Raw genomic sequence first — 18,378 nt, 5'->3', positions numbered from 1 at the left:
CTCAGAAAAAATATGCACTTTACGGAGGTAACGTTGCTATCTTGTGGGCTCCATTTTCACAACTTTTAGGCAAAATTATATTTTAATTTTGCTCCTGTCTGCTTCACTCCCTATTATTTGAGGTTCTGCCAATATCCTTCTGTCTCCTATACCAATTCCACCTCTACAAATTAAGTTCCTGATACTAAAGTGCTAGCATGGAACTCATCTTTGTTAAAATCAAAGTATGACTCAATTAGTATGACTCAAGAACAAACCATTCTTGATTATTTATAAAAGGGAGTATTTATGGTTAATATTTGGGGGTGCTCTTAAGCCTGTATCAAGTTTATGATATTAAAGGAAAAAAGATTATTTAGCCCAATAAAGGGTTTCTACAAATAAGAATAATATGTTGGTGGTGAACTATATATACAACCAAGAGAAAAATGTGATGTTAGAACTATTTAACTTCAGAATAACAATTGAGAAGCATGGAACACACACAAAAAAACAAAGTGTTTTCTAGCAATAACTTTTCTGTTTACTTTTAACAAGTTAAAGAAGTTTTTTGTTTGTTTGTTTTTAATTTGGTAGTTTACATGAAATTCTGACCTAAAACAAGGCATAGACTAAGTGACTTCTTGATATATTATGAAGATATTAAGTATTAGTCTATGAAAGACTATGGAATGGACAGTTACTTTCAACATCTTCTAAGTTCACACATAAAAATTATTGAACAAACGTCAAAAGACAAGGAGAAAGACAAAACATTTATCTTCAGGTCTCAGTAAGCTTTTGATACCTACCCTGGACTTTGAGTTACCCATTCCCATTTCTATATCCTTCTGTAGCCTTCTCCTTCTGCATCTGGAAAAGTTAATGATCCGCATGATGAAATAAATGAATGACTTTGGACTAGGAACTAGACTGAAGGGTGGAGGTAATGTTTTTCCATCATCAAAATACGATAACCAAAGTTTTGAGCGAGCAAACTTCCATTCTACGTCACTGTCATCCTGTGTCACAAAAATAGAAAAAATATAACAACTGATTTTAAAAACTAAATATTCTAGTAATTGATCTTACAATGAACATACATTATGCTTTTGAAATACAGAAGTGGCATATATACATTTATCTGCATATAATCTCTATTGGGCTATATAATATTCTAAGTAATATCATTTTCATGATATTTGAAAATTTTTTCTCTTCCATATGCCTCTGTCTGTACCCACTGAAATTTAACCAGAATTTCCTGTCCCCTATCCAAAAAACAAAGCATAAGCACAAGAAAAATTCAGGGTCGAGGAAGGATGAAAAGATTAATTCCTCCCTCCCTCCCCACTCCCTCCAATTCTGCGTATTCAACAATAGTTCTCCGTTCCCCTCCTCATCTACACCCATCCAAGCCAGGTTGTAGACACAGCATATTATAAAGGGCAAAGGAAAAAGACAGCAGCATTCAGATGAATTGCACTTTGGAGGTTCTGTGTCTGTCATATGTACTCAAATGTCACATAAGGCCCTCAGTGGCCTATTTCTGTCTTAATCTCCTTTTATCCTCAGTGCTGCCCCCTGGTGGTGAGCATAAACATTCTATCTGGTAGGAAGAATGGAGAGAAGAAACGGAGCCAGTCCATGATTCGAAGAAGTTGGCTCAGTCATTTCACACTGCCCAGTCTGCCATTACTACACCCAAGCAGGTGTTCAGAGTACCAGTTTTCATCTCTGGAGGACCTAACTTCTGCTTTGAGAACACTATCTTAATGTGTTTCTAAAACACAGAGACTCGATGGACTTAACAAACAGTAAAGCGCTAAAGAGATACAGCATACTAAACTGGAGTACATAAGAGAATATATATCCAGTGATGAAGAAAGGCACCAAATCGAGCCCAATCCCAAACAAAAATAAAGTGATTTCTAGAATACTAAAAATTCTGACTAGATAAAGAACATCATCAAAGTTTACCAGGCATCTAGTAATTCCTCTACTGGGATCTTTCAGATGGTTGGCTGGCCAACGTAGGAGAGAATAATTTCCCTATGGCCAATACTTCTTCTAGACACTAATTCAGCAATATACCCTGAGAGAAGGCAGAGTGATGGTAAATGCATGAGGACCCCTGCTGTGCTCCTAGAAGATACTAGAAGGTGTATTACCACCTATCCAGATGGAAAACACAGAGAAAGGCCCTGCTGTGGTCTAGGCCTCTTTGTTGACAAGAGCAGGCGCTCCAGCACAGGGCACAAAAGCAGACGCAGTGTGCTGTTAGAACGAAATGGCAAGGACAGACACAGTGGGTAGGAAGCGGATTTACCTCAATCTCTTGATATGAGCTATTAATCATAGCAATGAGCATGTTGAGTAGAACCACCACCATAGTTACATTGTATATTCCATAAAGAACGTATCCAATATTCTCTATGAATTTGTGATCATATTTGAGCACAACGGAAGTCACTTCAGACAACCCAAATATTGACCAAAACAAAGTCTTGAAACTTTCTTCTACACTGTTGAAAGAATAAGGCACAGAGTCAATAAATAAATAGTTTTCAGTATGAAAAAGTCAAAAGTAAAAACAAGTTAAGGTCTGAATACTGCACAGATGTAAAATGCTATTGTATTAAACTATCATCATAATACCCTGATCATAAAAATTTTGTTATAATATTTAATAGAAAATTTTCTCTCAGGTTTTTAGGAACTGGTGATTAAATGGTGCCGATGCCTAGTTTTTCTTTAAGTTATCATCAAGTGAAAATTTTCTGAGCTTGGCAGGGGAAAGCTGAAGTCATGCCCCAATACCCATTCCTTTTTCCTAGAAGGATGGAAGTTTGGGGTTTGATTTTGTAGGTGGTTTAGGAATTTAAGTCAGGTTTTCTGGAGTAGAACAAGATTAGGATTAAAATTATATACCCACTTCAAAAAAAAGTATGTACAAACTTATTCCTTGCAGCATGGCAGCAGGGAAGAATGAAAACTACCAAAATATCCATCAATAGAGGAGTGGGTAAATAATTCTGGTACATCTATAAATGGATTGCTATGCAGCCACTGGGAAAAAAATGAGACAGATCTGCCTTCATGTGTTTATATAAAATGATATCCAAGATATATTATTAGAGAAAAAATGAGATGTAGCAAGTGTGAAATAGTCTACTGTTTTAATAACAAAGAGGGGTATACAAATTCTTATATTCTTGTTTATGCAAAAAACATCTCTGAAAGTAACCAAAAGAAACCATTGCCTCTGTACCTGAGGAGAACTAAGAGACTGGGGTCCAAGGCTGAGGAAGGGGACAGGCTCTTCACTGTAGATACTGCTCTACATGTATTTTTCACCACAAGAATATATTACCTACCTAAAAGTTTTACTTAAGTGGAAGTGAAGAGAAGGCAACAGAATTAAAGATTCCTATTCTTTTCCCTTAATTTATATAGTCTACCTCCTGATTCTTCCATCACAGCAGTTAGCACTTAAGCCCTCACCAGACTAATTACCTACTTATATCCCTTAAATGAACTATGCCAACTGAATTTGGCTGGTTTTGTCATACAACCGAGTGGTAATCACTGATCTGTGAACCATGAGAATAATCCCTAAACAGTTACACATGTAGAATTCTAGTAAAAAGGAGGGTTCAAAAGTAAGCCCTTTTTTTTTCAAAGAAAAATGTATGGAAATAGTACTTTTTTTGGTTTGTTACAACAGATTCTAAGCAACAATTTTATAGATTTGTAGGTTTTAGTACTAGTTTAATTCAATCATTCAACAAATATTGATGGAGCACCTATTATGTTATAGAAATTGTGCTAGACCCTGGGGATAGAGGGTTGAATAGAAAGGTTCCTGTTCCTGTAGAGTTACTCTCGATTATGAAACATTTGATAATGTGATGTTATAGCATAGATGCTAAAGGAAGAATAGGAAAGACTATTAGCCTCTTTGTTCCTGCCGTGAATTTAACAGCATCACAAAATGCCCCCACTCCCTCCTCTTGCTCTTTTGCAAACCTTCCCGCCTCTAACGCTGGGAATATAGATTCCCGAGAATCCATATGTGTGGGGAGAGGGGGAGAGGGAAAAGGAGAGGACACTGGCAGTTCCTGAGCTCCTACTATGGGCAAGAGGCTTTATATAAATTACTTCCATATCCTTACAATGACCTGATTCAAACCTTATTGTGCTTTTTTTTTTTTTTGGCCTCACCGCAGGGCATGGGGGAATCTTAGTTCCCCAACCAGGGATTGAACCCGCACCCCCTGCAGTGGAAGCGAGGAATCTTAACCACTGGACCACCAGGGAAGCCCCTATAACACTTATTTTAAAAACAAGAAACTAATACTGAGAAATGTTAGGATACTTAACCAAAGACCACAGCTAGAAAAGAGCAGACGTTGCATTCACAGCCAGGTCTGCCTGATTTTCCAGCCTATGGTCTTTCCACTATATCGTGTTGTCAGGTCCTCACACAAAGCAGTGATGAAATGTAGTGTATAAGATGAGTTCTCATAGAGGTCAAAGGGGTACTACTGTGTGCAGGATCTCTCTGTCCTTCCCCCCAGGTTCAAACAGAGTTTTTTTTTTTCATTACAATAAAGTGAGTTTCAGTTCTCTTTCACCCCTACGATCTGCTCTACATTAACTACTTGGAAAAATTCATTTCAAAACAATTTAGATGCCTGGAAGGGCTTGATATTCTACTTTAGTCCACAGGGAACTTACTGAAAGTCTAGTTTGTTTTCAGCTGTGGCATTACAGGGCACAGAGGGTACAAAGGGAGGCACGGAGGACCTTCTGATCTCCTCACCTGGAAGGACCACAGTACAGACGGAGGGCCCGCCTCCCTGACCACTAAACAGCAATGGATGACAGAGGATCTGACAATGTGGACTCCTCCACGCTGAGGGACTTAAAGGGACAATGACTAAGAAAGCTTATTCAAGGAAGACTTCATGCGGAAGGTAAGCCTCCAGTGCAGACGCCAGTGTGATCGAAGGAAGGAAGTGGTACTACTGTATAGTGGACGGTACAACGTCTAGCTATAATTTCTTCTTCTTCAACTCCCTGTACTGATTAATGATACATTAACATAAAAGCCAATGCTCCGGGACTTACTTGGTGGCGCAGTGGTTAAGAATTCACCTGCCAATGCAGGGGACATGGGTTCGATCTCTGGCCCAGGAAAATCCCACATGCCACGGAGCAACTAAGCCCGAACGCCACAACTACTGACCCTGTGCTCTCGGGCTCTTGTGCCACAACTACTGAGCCTGCGTGCTGCAACTACTGAAGCCCACGCACCTAGAGCCTGTGCTCCACAACAAGAGAAGCCCGCACACCACAACGAGGAGTAGTCCCCACTCGCTGCAACTAGAGAAAGCCCGCATGCAGCAACGAAGCCCCAATGCAGTCAAAAAAAAAAAAAAAAAAGCCAATGCTTCTTTTTGAAATAATAGTAATGGCTACAAAATGATGAAACTAAATTTAATGTCATACATAATGTAAGAGATATCCAGTATTAAAAATTTGCTACCCAATTCTCTTAAAATAGCTAGTTTTATCTAGGATTTCACTGAGTTTTGATCTATTCTGTGGTCAAACATTCAGTAAACTCAAAGAGATGAGCCTTTGGAGCAATGTAATCTCACACAAGCACTGTTTTTGTTTTTTGTTTTCTTAGGTTTTCCCCATCCCTTTCCTTTTTTTCTTTTTGCGGTATAGCTGATGTACGATATTACATAAGTTTCAGGTGTACAACACAGTGATTCACAATTTTTAAAGGTTATACTCCACTTACAGTTATGATGAAATATTGGCTATATTCCCTGCGCTGTACAGTACATCCTTGAGCCTATCTTATACCCAATAGTGTGTGTCTCCTAGTCCCCCACCCGATTATTACACCCCCCACTGGTAACTACTAGTTTGTTCTCTACATCTCTGAGTCTGTTTCTTTTTTGTTATATTCACTAGTTTGTTGTATTTTTTTAGATTCCACATATAAGTGATATCACACGGTTTGTCTTTCTCTGTCTGACTTATTTCAGTTAGCTCACTCCAAGTCCATCCACATCTTCTTTATCCATTCCTCTGTTGATGAACACTTAAGTTTGTTTCCATATCCTGGCAATTGTAAATAACGCTGCTATGAACATTGGGGTGCATGCCTCGTTTTGAATTAGTGTTTTTTTTTTTTTCTTATATATACCCAGGAATGGCATTGCTGGATCATATGATAGTTCTATTTTTAGTTTTTTGAGAAACTTCCATACCGTTTTCCACAGTGGCAGCACCAATTTCCATTCCCACCAACAGTGTACGAGGGCTCCTTTTTCTCCACATACTCGCTAACATTTGTTATTTGAGGCACTAACTATGTTTAATGGATTTTTTTCCTGCTCTTAAAAACATCTTTATTACAATCATTGAAAAAAATGTTTTTGCTTCATCTAGACTTGTCAGAATTTCCCTTCATCCTACCTTTTTTTGTAAAATGTTTTACTTACGTGGTAAAAGCAGCATTTACTTTAGCCCCAAGGTAGTAAGAATAAAGTATGAACATGCCAATCATAAAAGCAAGAAACACCATAATAAAGAGGACCATGAACTTAAATATGTCCTTCACAGTCCTTCCAAGAGAGATCTGTAAGGGGCCGAAGCTCTCATTCGCAGGGAGGATGTAGGCGATCCGAGAAAAGCTGAGCACGACAGCTATGGCATAGAGACCTTCCGATATGATCTGAGGGTCCGAAGGGAGCCATTTATCTCTGGCTACAAGAAAAGAGAGAGAGCGATTAAAGATGGAACTTTCTATTCATTGCTAACTATGTGGAATACCTTAAATAGGAACTACCTTGTAGGTAGGTGGTTATTATCTCAATTGAAACTACTCTACATTTAACGAACTGTCCAGGCACTATTTTTCATGTTAAACCAGAAACATATGAATTCTACATTCATATGGTTTCTTTTAATGGAGGAAACGCGATTATAAAGATACAAAGCTGACTTCACATTGAGCAGAAACAGAATAAAGTACAAGGGATGAAAAAAGAGGTGAAAATGCTTCATTAGATACAGACTGTGTCCAGGATGACAAAACAACTGACCTGACTGATTTGTCCCCTCAGTTACCAGATTTATTGACCGGCTATTTTATCATCCTATAGGCTCAGTTGGCACAAATCTTCTTTTCCCTATTTCATGGGAAAACTAGTTCATCTAACAGTTTATGCAAGTAAAATGTCATATTATAAGAAGTGAGAATGTCACTGAATCACAATGGTGCTCTCAACGTGATGTCTGAGCAACACAGCTGGTTCCTGGAAAGTATAAAATGCTACTGAGGTGCAAAAATCTTGGCAACAGATTCTAAATGAGGACCCCCAACACCCCTTTCAAGGTTACTTTAGTAAGTTCACAGCAGACTATTGGATACTCATTTCCCTGGAAGATCAGCGAAACACTATGTGGTTAATTCTGTGAGAACTGGCTCACTCCCAGAAGGATGGTACACTGCAGACATTTCCAACAACAACAAAAATGAACATTTATTGAATGTTTAATTTTTACCAGACACTGTGCTTTCAATGGCTCTATGGATCTGAGGTTATTATTCTCTTCTCAAAGATGCAGAAACCAAGACTTAGAAAGGTTAAAAACTTGATCAAAATCACAGTAAGGAGTGAAGCCTAAATTCACAGATTTCCATTCCTCCAGATGATAGTCATTAGACACACACAAGTAAATTTAAATAAGAAGGTACTGAAATAGTCAAGATATATGTTACACACAAATACAATCTAAGCTATTTCCTTAATTATAAGTGGTAATCACTTGCTCATTTGATCTGGCCTCCTTGGTGTATAAAAATCTTTGCTTGCTGACAATAAGAGATAATGTGTTTAAATTTCACAATGTGTAAAACATACACCTTCATTTTAGAGCATGCACTCAGCCTTCTTCAATAATGTTAACATGCTGCTGGTACGTATCACAATGTACTTATAAAGAGTTATTCCTCACAATCAGAATGCATTTAAACTCTGTGCCTGAGTTTCCTTATCTGTAAAATGAGGGTTAGACAATAATTGCTAAAATCTTTTCCAGGTTTAAGATTTTGCAACTATATGAAAATTTGTTAATTGCGGTTTCCCAATTTTGCCTTAAGGGAAGGGAAGCTAACATTACTTAATATCGGTTTGCAGTGGGCAAGGAAGGCATCGGTATCCATGCACATCTGATGTCACTGGGGTCTCCTGCTCTTATGATCTAGAGAAGCCTGGCTTCTCCATCCCACGTCGTAGGAGCACAACATCCTTCCCAGCATTCCTGCTGGTTCTGCAAAGCTTACATTCTCACTGTCACTTTAGCTCCTATTTCCTGCCTCTGCTGAATTTTTGTTCACTTCCCTGTACAGCAGTTTAGCACCTTTTATTATTTTATCTCCTCTAACCCAGGCTCTCAGGGACTCATCTTCCACATCAAACAATTCAGCAAGCTATTTCCACCCCCCACTTAAAGACAATTTCATGTCCTAAGAATATAAAGCATAATCATGATGTTAGGCTTAAAGGTAATTTTCTCCCACCTTGCAATATCTCCTTTTTATAGATGTGAAAACTGAGGCACAGAGAAGTAAACTAATTTGAACAAAGTCACACAGCTAGGGAGAGTCAGTGCCTTGATATGAATCTAGTTTTATACAGCTCTAAAGCTCATGTTCTTTCTACCACCTCCACACATTCAACACGCATCTCATACTAAACATACTCTTTATTGGCACTCCCTTCCAAAATGTGCTTGTAATACCCTTCCTGAGACAAAAGAGGATTCTGCAGCCGATAACTTACCATAAGTAAAATACTGTATCTCTGGTGGAAGTGTAACTTCACTGAGGTCGCTCTCTTGGACATAACTGTCCACATACTGTTGTGCTTTTGTTGCCTGAAGGAAAGCCAGGAATCTGGCTGTGAAAGCAGCAATGAAGATGGAGAGCATCCCGAAGTCTAGGACATTCCACAACTGCAAAATGTATTCCCTGGGTCCTTCCAGCCAGAGCTCCTTACACTCAGACCACATCATTCCTGTCACAAGACGCACAGATTACAGACAAGAGTTTACTGCTTGGATCGGGAAGCTACTATTTCGTCCACCATCAGTCCCCACCTATAAAATGCCCCAGTGTAAAGCATGCCACTAGGCGCCGTAAAGCACTGATGGACGACAGCTCGGGAAGGGAGGTGCTGGGCAGAGTTAAATGAAAGAAGAAGCTTCGACTGAAGGAATGATTCACTCCATCAAGTTAGATTTTGGTGAAACATAATTCTACATGTGGCACAAGAAATGGTGCTACTCTTATGGGGGCAGGGCAGGAGGGAGGGAAGGAAATAAGCAAGGAAGGCTCTTCACATCAAATGATTTTGGCCCATGAAACACTTGGAGGAGAGGAGAAAATTCATCTTTATAAAATGACAATGGTTGTCAAATCATGGTGATTATTAGAGAAATAAGCCCCTAATTGAGAACCATAATCTACACTTTTAACAAGAACAGTCTTCCAGTCATCCAGGAACACTTACCTCATTCCCCTACCCTCTCTCCTCATTTCAGCTTCACGCTGAGAAGGTGAGGAATGTCATTGGAAAAAGAAGAAACCCTTAAGCAGGAGGCCCTAGGACATTATGAAGAAACTGAAAGCAGAAAATGTCGTTCTGGGAGAAGAGGACAAAATATGCCAGTTTAACAACTTGTCCTGACTATGTAAGGGGAAAATATTGCAGCGCTTTTAAAAGACATGTAGTGGCTCAAAATAAAATTCATAAAATAATTAATTGACCCAGGTTAAGGCCACAGGAGTGAATGAGGAGGAGAACCAACCCATTAATTTGGGAACTGAGAAGATAATAAGAAACATTCTGTGTGAAATAGAATACACAAAAATGACTTTGGATTAGTGATCAATAGATAAACTGGTTCCAATCTTTATTTTTTTCTCATATTGCTTAAAATGTTTACTTTAACATAGTTATTCAAAACGAGCTATTGTGAGGTGAAGTAACAAACATTCTGAAAATGGAAACTCTCCTTAAAAAAACCTCTGAAACGGAAGCAATAAATGTTCTTTAATCATCAGTTAATAGCCACTAGGTTATTTCAGAAATATTTCAATTAAATATTTGATCATCACAATGAGTCACGTTTTATTTTTTTTAATTAATTTGTCTTTTTAACGTCTTTATTGGAGTATAATTGCTTTACAATGGTGTGCTAGTTTCTGCTTTATAACAAAGTGAATCAGTTATACATATACATATATCCCCATATCCCCTCCCTCTTGCGTCTCCCTCCCAGCCTCCCTATCCCACCCCTCTAGGTGGTCACAAAGCACCAAGCTGATCTCCCTGTGCTGTGTGGCTGCTTCCCACTAGCTATCTATTTTACAGTTGGTAGTGTATATATAAAAATGGCATTTTATTCAGTAATTGAAGTTGGATTTCTGAAACATGGTATATTGATAATTAAGCTTACGTTACTCATAAAAATTTTGTTTAGTGTTAAGGGATACCTTGCAGCATTATCAAGCTGCCACATTATTCCAGTATTTGCTATTTTGCTTATCTTCCAGTGGGGCTGTTGTCACCATATGATGTACCACAGCATTTTAAATAGAACATGGCAATCATTATATAGATGCTATTTTGGGAGAAATTAGAATACTTGAAATAAAAGGCTTACCAAGAACCCAGACCATAATTAGCATCTCAGTCCATGTGAACCGGGTGGTCTTCACCCTGAAGATCTGTCTGGGATAGTCAGTAACAGTGATATTGGGCAACGTGGTGATTCCTTCGAATCTGTCTGAGGCATTGAACACAAGCAGGCCCAGGAAGATGATGAAAGAAGCAGCGTGTGCTACAAACTTCATAAAAGGGCTTCGCAGAATTTTCCCCAGCTGTAAGAAGGCAAACAAACAAGCAAACAAAAACAAAAAACACCAAAACCTTTTACTTGAGGAAATCTGGCCTCCACTTATGAAAACTACTACACAGGATAAAAAAAAAAAACAGATAAAATGAGAACACTCTCAAAATTCTGCTTTTGTTTCTGAAGAGTTATACATTGTAAAAATTACTCCTTTTAGGGGATGCTTCCTCTAAGAATAATTTAAGAGGTCTTCAAACTTCATTGTTTCTAAATATCCAATTTGTCTTAGGATATACTTCATTCACAGATGCATTTCTGGAAATTACAAGGCATATACTGGTTATTCTTATTTTTACATGAAAGATTATGCTGTGGCAGGATTTTAGAGTCTAGGAAAAGAAACTCCAAATTTGTAATATGTAATTCTTTATAATTGAAATGTTATGATGAGTTTGTAGACTCATTCATTTATAATTGAAATGTTATGATGTTTTTGTAGCACATTACAAACCCTTTGAAGATTAAAAGAAACTTACTACTACAGAAGTAAATTTTTGTTCTCACTTCTACATATTCCAAAATCGATTTGTACTTTGTATGATATAAAAAGGCAGAAAATATTATAATAAACATAAATATTTTATCTGTTACTATCCAATAAGAGCAGAGAGATACACAATAATTAAAACCTCTAAATAGGTTAACTTAATGAAAAGTCATCCCTGAGTTTGGAAAATCATATAAATAGTACAAAAGCATTTTTAAAGTTCAGTTTATAATGATTTTAAGGTAACTCTTTTAAAATCCCATGTGATATAATGTCCTTAAAAGCCATATGTTCTAGTAGAAATGAAAACAATTCCTTCTGTCCCAAGAGCTTCTGCAGTCTAAGAATTAGGTATATTTGGTAGATTTATCAGATAAGTTCTCTATTCTGCATACTCAGACCCTACTTTCAAACTCAGTCTGTGACCTTGAAAAGTACCAAGGTTCACATTTAAAAGACTGTAACTTCAAACAAATGTTTTTGTATGTCCAGAAACTTAATTTGATGTCAACAAATAACCAAAGAATGTCAAACATTTCTGGGATTGGACATGAATGCACACAGACAAATGTCACATTTTCCATATTAGACACAGAAAAATAAACCACTCATTTACATATCACTGTGCTGTCCCACAGCTGCCGAGAGGACACACTGGGGTAGTTCATCCATAGCACACAGTGATTGGGGGGGAGTCGCCAAGTCTGTTTCTCCTAAAGGTTGATCTTTGAAAATGTTCAATAACATGGAAAAAAAAAAAAAAGCAGCATGCCTATCTTAAAAATGGGGGGCTTCCCTGGTGGCGCAGTGGTTGGGAGTCTGCCTGCCAATGCAGGGGACGCAGGTTCGAGCCCTGGTCTGGGAGGATCCCACATGCCGCGGAGCGACTAAGCCCGTGAGCCACAACTACTGAGCCTGCGCGTCTGGAGCCTGTGCTCCGCAACAAGAGAGGCCGCGACAGTGAGAGGCCCGCGCATCGCGATGAAGAGTGGCCCCCGCTTGCCACAACTAGAGAAAGCCCTCGCACAGAAACGAAGACCCAACACAGCCAAAAATAAATAAATAAATAATTAATTAATTAAAAAAAAAAAAAAAAGGGATACATGTGGAGAATTCTTACTATATTGTCCTTTCACCACAGGATAAGTGGTATATGGCAGGTATAAATGTGGGCTCCAGAAACAACTCAATTCCCTCCTTTCCCTTCTCTGCTGGGCAGAGTTCACCACATCATTAGCTGCACTTTTACGAGTGGAGAGAAAAAAGAATAGACTTCAAGATGCCTACTTCAAACTCAATATGTTTTAACTGGGTAAGCTGCCCTAAGAGACAAACACGTATAAATCTGAACATTCCAATTCATTTCCCCCAGGAAGGGAAATTATTTGGGTGGGATATGATTTTTGCTTTAATGCATGCTCTCTCCTTATTTATAGTTTTTAGTCTTTAGTGTTTATGTATTAGCAGAATCGTAAGGTATTTGTCCATGATATGTAACAAAGGAACTTAGTTGAGTCATCAAAATTGATCAAAATGACAACATTTCTGCCTTAAACTGCATGGGCAGCTCAACGACGAAGTGAGATGGATGAATATTCTTACACGTATATGGGCCTGCAGAGCCGGACTCTGCAGGCGGAGACAGATGCGCCAGAGAGATGACGGATTTCCAGGGTCATTTGTGAGTGGCCTTGACTCATTTTGCCTGAAACTGCCTCTGATTTTAACAAAACCAGATTTTAGAATATAAAAATAGGACTAAAGGATCTCAGAACTGTTTATTCTCCCTGGCAGTGTCCTTTATTAACCTAATACAGATTCTGTTAGCATGACTCCTATTCCTTTCCACATCTTGTTTAGAGGATCTCTTAGGCACAATTAAATTGACTGTATACTGGCAAAGTTGAGAGAGGGATAAAGGTAGTGAACAAAATGATTCAAACAAAACTAAATAGATGAACAATCTAAAAAATCCAAAGCCCCCCAAACCCAAATTCAACATTTTTTAGAATCTCCTGAAGGAACAAAGGGCTAGGGGAACCTGACATGTGCTTTCTTGAAGACTTTGGATAATACCACTGTTCAGAACCGAGCTTAATACACCCAGCCTCAGATCTTTTTGACAGGTTCAACCGAGCTGCCTTTTCAGTTCTCAGGTTAACTGTTTCTTGGAACCACTGCAGGAGGGCTCTTCCTCTTCCACAGGCCAGCCTGGTAGACTATTTATTAAGCTGGCAATAGAATCCGTACAATTGCTACTTCACTTAAGCAGCTTTTCCTCCTGCTTACCATGGGGATTTTATCTTAAAAGCCTAAGTATTATATGCCTGCAAATATGATCTATCCCACTAGTACCAAGTCCTTTTCATCCCTTATTTGAACTAATCCAGTCATTAAAAAGCAGAATTCGTGTTCTTGAGTCAATTAACATTCAGGGTAAAACTGATAAGAGCCTTAAGTAGGAAGTTTTTTCCTTTTTCATCCTCAAAGGACATAGTACACCAACCACAGAGGAAACAGAGGTGGAAAAGCCGGTACCCTGCTGCAAGGTGCAATCCAGTAGCCGATGGCAAGGAACGGAAGGCCCAAGGCCACGACCAGAACCACCAGACACTTGATAGCTACCGTCTGTTCCCGCAGGCCTGAGAGGTTCTCGTACCAGATTGTCAAGAGCTGCTGCTGGCAATTGGGGTGAGCCACAAACTGTTGGTCGGGACAGAGAGAGAGGGAGAAAGAGAAGTAGGTTACCATGCCATTGTCGACAGTTCGGCTACCGAATGCATGTGCATCCTAAAGATATTAATGCACATTTTGTTTCCAGATATAGGCACTGGAAGGTTTCTGGTAATATTCTTTACCTTCCCTTTGTTTTTCAAAATTGCTTCAGAACTATTACAAGAACTAAAGTGGAAACATGAGGGTAAAACTGACGTTGTCCTTAATCATAGCTCTTTCTCTCTGTATTTGCAGACTCCTCTATGGAATCTGGGTGACATATGCTTTCCTTTGCGGAAACGTGTCCCATGTTGCTGTCTGCCAGCTTACTTGCATTCAGTTCAAAATGGAAAAGAAAATAGTTATTTGGTTTACTGGCTACTATAGCTAAAAGAGAAATGTGTTACTGTTTCATGAGCAACTCCTAAAATGATACATCTATGAAAACTACATACATGATATGTCCTATGTGGATGTATGCCCTACCATAGCAAATATGCAAAAGATTTGCAAAAACTCAGTGAACCTCCAAGTGTTATGCTTGATCCACATTTGCTCTGCTTCCAGGAATTGGCATCAAATATCACGTCCATCCTATTTTAGTAATCTGTACTCTTTTTGTTGCTTCCTCTATCACAGGTCAAAAAAAACACAAACATTTATCTCTATCAATTCTTTTATAATTACAGCTCTAATCAGGAAAAACATGAGCAAATTATACTTATTTTAGCCTTGCTATTTTATTATTTTGTTTTATTTTATTATTTTATTTTATTTTTGCCATCTGATTTTGCTAAGTCATCTGCCTACATCTATATAGAAGAACTGGGATTTCATTAAGGTCCTGTCTTCATTCAGGTAGCAGAATATATTTGTAGTCAGGCCCATGTGAAAAGGTCCCTACGTCAAAAGGTGCCTATCTGCAGCTGGATATGCCTTTCTTTGAACGGCCAGCTGCACTTTGCCCAAGCTTGGGAATTATTCAGGGTCATTCACAAATCAGCTACGAGTGTCAACATATTTTTAAAAAAGAGTGCTTAGCAACACAAAAATCAAGGTATAACTGTCTTCTATAAAACGCAACAAACAACAAAGAACCTGTTAGGAAGTACCCATGAAATGTTTTTGCAAATTCTGAGAGGCAAAGGAGGCAGCCGCAGTTCCCACTAACTAACTAACTAATCAAGTTCTAGTTAATGATCTGAATGCTTCTTAGTAACTCTAGGCAATTCCTCAAGTTACCTGGCTATTTATCAATAGCATACCTACAAGGAAATGAACAGGATTCCACTTAGTGGTGTAGAGTTTCCCATCAGCTGTTCTAATTAAAAAAAAAAAAAAAGAAAAGAAAAAACAAAAATAAAACCTCATCTCCCAGGTTGGGCAGTAGAGGCACAATTTTCCTCAAATTCCCACTCTTTCCCCCAGTGTGCACCCGCCCTCTGGGAAGTCCACTGACTTTGCTATGACAGCTGCCACCACTGTGCAGAAGGAAAACTTGACAATCCATTGACAGAGGTGGTGAGGATGAGTTTACAAATATCAGGTTTGAAATACTTAACTGAATTTTTTTCCAATAATACAAAGGAAATGAACAGCAGGATTTGGAAGATTGAAAGTACTAAAAGGAAGATGCTATTTTTTTCTTGCTTGATGAGTTCAATGTGAAAAAGCATATTTTATCTTGTAAGTTCCTCTTAATTTAGTTATAAAAATCCCAGGTCCTGAGGCTCATGGGTCATTGCTAGTGGCTAAGTATATATTAGATCTTCTTTCCAAATTCAAGATTCTGTCACTCTTCCAAAGTTCTGATTTTGAAAACAGTATTTCAAGATCAATGCAGTCATTATTTGAACTCATGATGAAATAAAATCAAGGTTGAAGGCTTCCTGGGGTCTATGTAACAATTTCCTAGGAGTCTTACTGAGAATTTCTCCAAACTTCCACTTCTGCCCCTGTACTCTATTGGATCATTACCTTCCTGCTTCACCCCTCCTTTTGTGTTAAGAATCTTCATCCCCTCTACGGTTCTTCTTCTTTTTTATTTTTTTAAGATTTAATTTTATTTATTTTTGGCTGCACTGGATCTTCATTGCTGCATGTGGGCTTTCTCTAGTTGCAGGTAGCAGAGGCTACTCTGTTGCGATGCTCGGGCTCTAGGCACGCAGGCTTCAGTAGTTGCAGCACGCAGGCTCAGTAGTTGTGGCTCACGGGCTCTAGAGCACAGGCTCAGTAGTTGTGGCACACAGGCTTAGTTGCTCCGCGGCATGTGGGATCTTCCCGGACCAGGGATCCAACCTGTGTCCCCCGCATTGGCAGGCAGATTCTTATCCAGTGCACCACCGGGGCAGTCCCCCTTCTACGGTTCTTAAATGTCTGTCTCATTCATTCATTCATTCTTCAAAATGTCATAAGCCCCTCCTACACGCCAGGCAGGTGTTAGGTATTTGGTACAAGAAGACCAAAACGGGAACATCAGTATTGCAGTAAGTGATAAGTGGTCCCTGTTGTAGAGCAAACAGTAAGCTCCTCATAAATGTGAAGAAGTTATTATAATGGAGACTTGGATTCCATATGCTTGCCAAGATAAATAATCAGCATTTAAAATAGTCTTAATTTGAACGTTGGTCCAAATGTCTTGGTGTTTGGAGGATCTGCATTTGTGGGAAGTTGGAGAGATGTAACTAAAAGGCAGTCCTGTGACTCCAGCTAAGCTCAGCTTAGGAATGGGAATGGTGCATACAGAGAAATCTACAGGTAGAGCATACAATGTCATCAGATCAGATTACCACTTGGGAAGTCAACATGCACTTGTTTATAGGCCAAGGGTTTCTGTAAAACAGAAAATCCACATGAAGTTAAGAGACACTTGGACACGTGTCCCTGTGAAATTGATGGACAAATTTCCCTTTTGTGGTTGTCCAGCCTTTCTTTCTTAGGTTTTAAACTCTTGAGTACAGAAATATTAATGTTGTAGTATGGCTCCCTCTTCTTGCTCTTCCTCCTTGAGCTAATCTTTAAATTTGAATCTTTAAATGCTTTATGGCATTAATTATACTGTATAAAGTTTACAAAGCCCTCAAAGACTTGGTGGAAATCAATCCTTTCCATATGGCATTATGCAATGATCAATCTTTGACCTGGTGTGACTTGTACAATACAGTGCAGACACTTAATATATGTTAAATACTAGCCAAAATCATGGTGTTTGCACTTCACTTGTTATACTTTAAAATTCAACCTAACAGGTATATTTCCTATACTATTAATTCTACCCTCTTCTTAACTGAGATCATAATACAGCACCATATGGCATTTAATCCATGGAAAGCAAACACAAATAGATATTTTCCTCCAATGATTTAAAATCCTAATACAAGTACACAAGGAACATTTTAAAAAAGAAAATAAAACCAGTATAATAGTAGCAAGTGAGGGCAAAAGAGCTAATCCTTCTAGCAGATGAGTTTTGCTCTTTTCAATGACTTCAAAATAGGGCAGTAACCTTTATCTCTTAAAACTGTGTTACCTCCTAAAAAATGTCCTTATGCTGCCACACCAGTCACAGCTAGCTGGATAAAATTTGTATGCTGTTTCTTAACTTCAGTGGACCAACAAATTGAAACCATTACAGAAATAATACCCTTATTTGAGGTTTTCTGATATAAAGGGAAAATGCTTCACACACAAGAAAGTCTCAATCTTTCAATGGAACAAAACTACTGGAGCATAGAGAACAAATTTTATTCCCTGCCAAATGACTGACAGATTGTAAACTGAACCACCAATCAGGGCAGCTGATAAATTTCAACCTAAAAAAATTACACTGTCTTTTTATCAAATTACCTTTTCCAAGAGCTATCTTCATGGGAATACTGTTGTACAAAAACATGGTAGGAACACTCTGTCTTTGTTTTTAATGACATTGCTGGAGCCACAGTTTACAATATTTAAAAGAAAATATTCTTGTGAATAAAAACTAGATCATTCATCTTCTTTTTAAAGTTCTTTGAATTGTGAAACATAAACTGAAAACTCCACTGTGCTGCACAGCAGAGACTGGCACAACATTGTAAATCAACTCTACTTCGATAAAAAAAAATTTTTTTTAAAGCCCCTGAAAACTTACATTGTACACGTTTTCTGGATTTCAAACCCACTGAGTGCAGAATGCTGTTACCAAGGGCTAACCC

At 38.4% G+C, this 18,378-nt stretch overlaps 1 protein-coding gene across 5 annotated transcripts in view; it reads right to left on the bottom strand.

The window, feature by feature from the left end:
- The window catches only part of TRPC3 (transient receptor potential cation channel subfamily C member 3), a 76,828-nt gene that overhangs the window by 26,149 nt on the left and 32,301 nt on the right, over nt 1–18,378 (bottom strand). For 3 of the 5 annotated variants that reach the window (XM_061191113.1, XM_061191114.1, XM_061191117.1), the window contains 6 exons: nt 14,009–14,173; nt 10,735–10,951; nt 8,850–9,083; nt 6,504–6,768; nt 2,309–2,504; nt 792–1,001 (listed from right to left, as the gene is read on the bottom strand). In XM_061191113.1, the coding sequence (XP_061047096.1) occupies nt 792–1,001; nt 2,309–2,504; nt 6,504–6,768; nt 8,850–9,083; nt 10,735–10,951; nt 14,009–14,173 (1,287 nt within the window). The remainder of the gene's footprint in view (nt 1–791; nt 1,002–2,308; nt 2,505–6,503; nt 6,769–8,849; nt 9,084–10,734; nt 10,952–14,008; nt 14,174–18,378) is intronic. The other 2 variants (XM_061191116.1, XM_061191118.1) reach the window with 1 other exon arrangement.

The sequence above is a fragment of the Eubalaena glacialis genome, chromosome 5 (assembly GCF_028564815.1).
Source record: "Eubalaena glacialis isolate mEubGla1 chromosome 5, mEubGla1.1.hap2.+ XY, whole genome shotgun sequence".
Lineage (NCBI taxonomy): Eukaryota > Metazoa > Chordata > Mammalia > Artiodactyla > Balaenidae > Eubalaena > Eubalaena glacialis.
The sequence above is the reverse complement of the archived record's forward strand: the minus strand, read 5'-3'. Positions and strand labels throughout refer to the sequence as shown.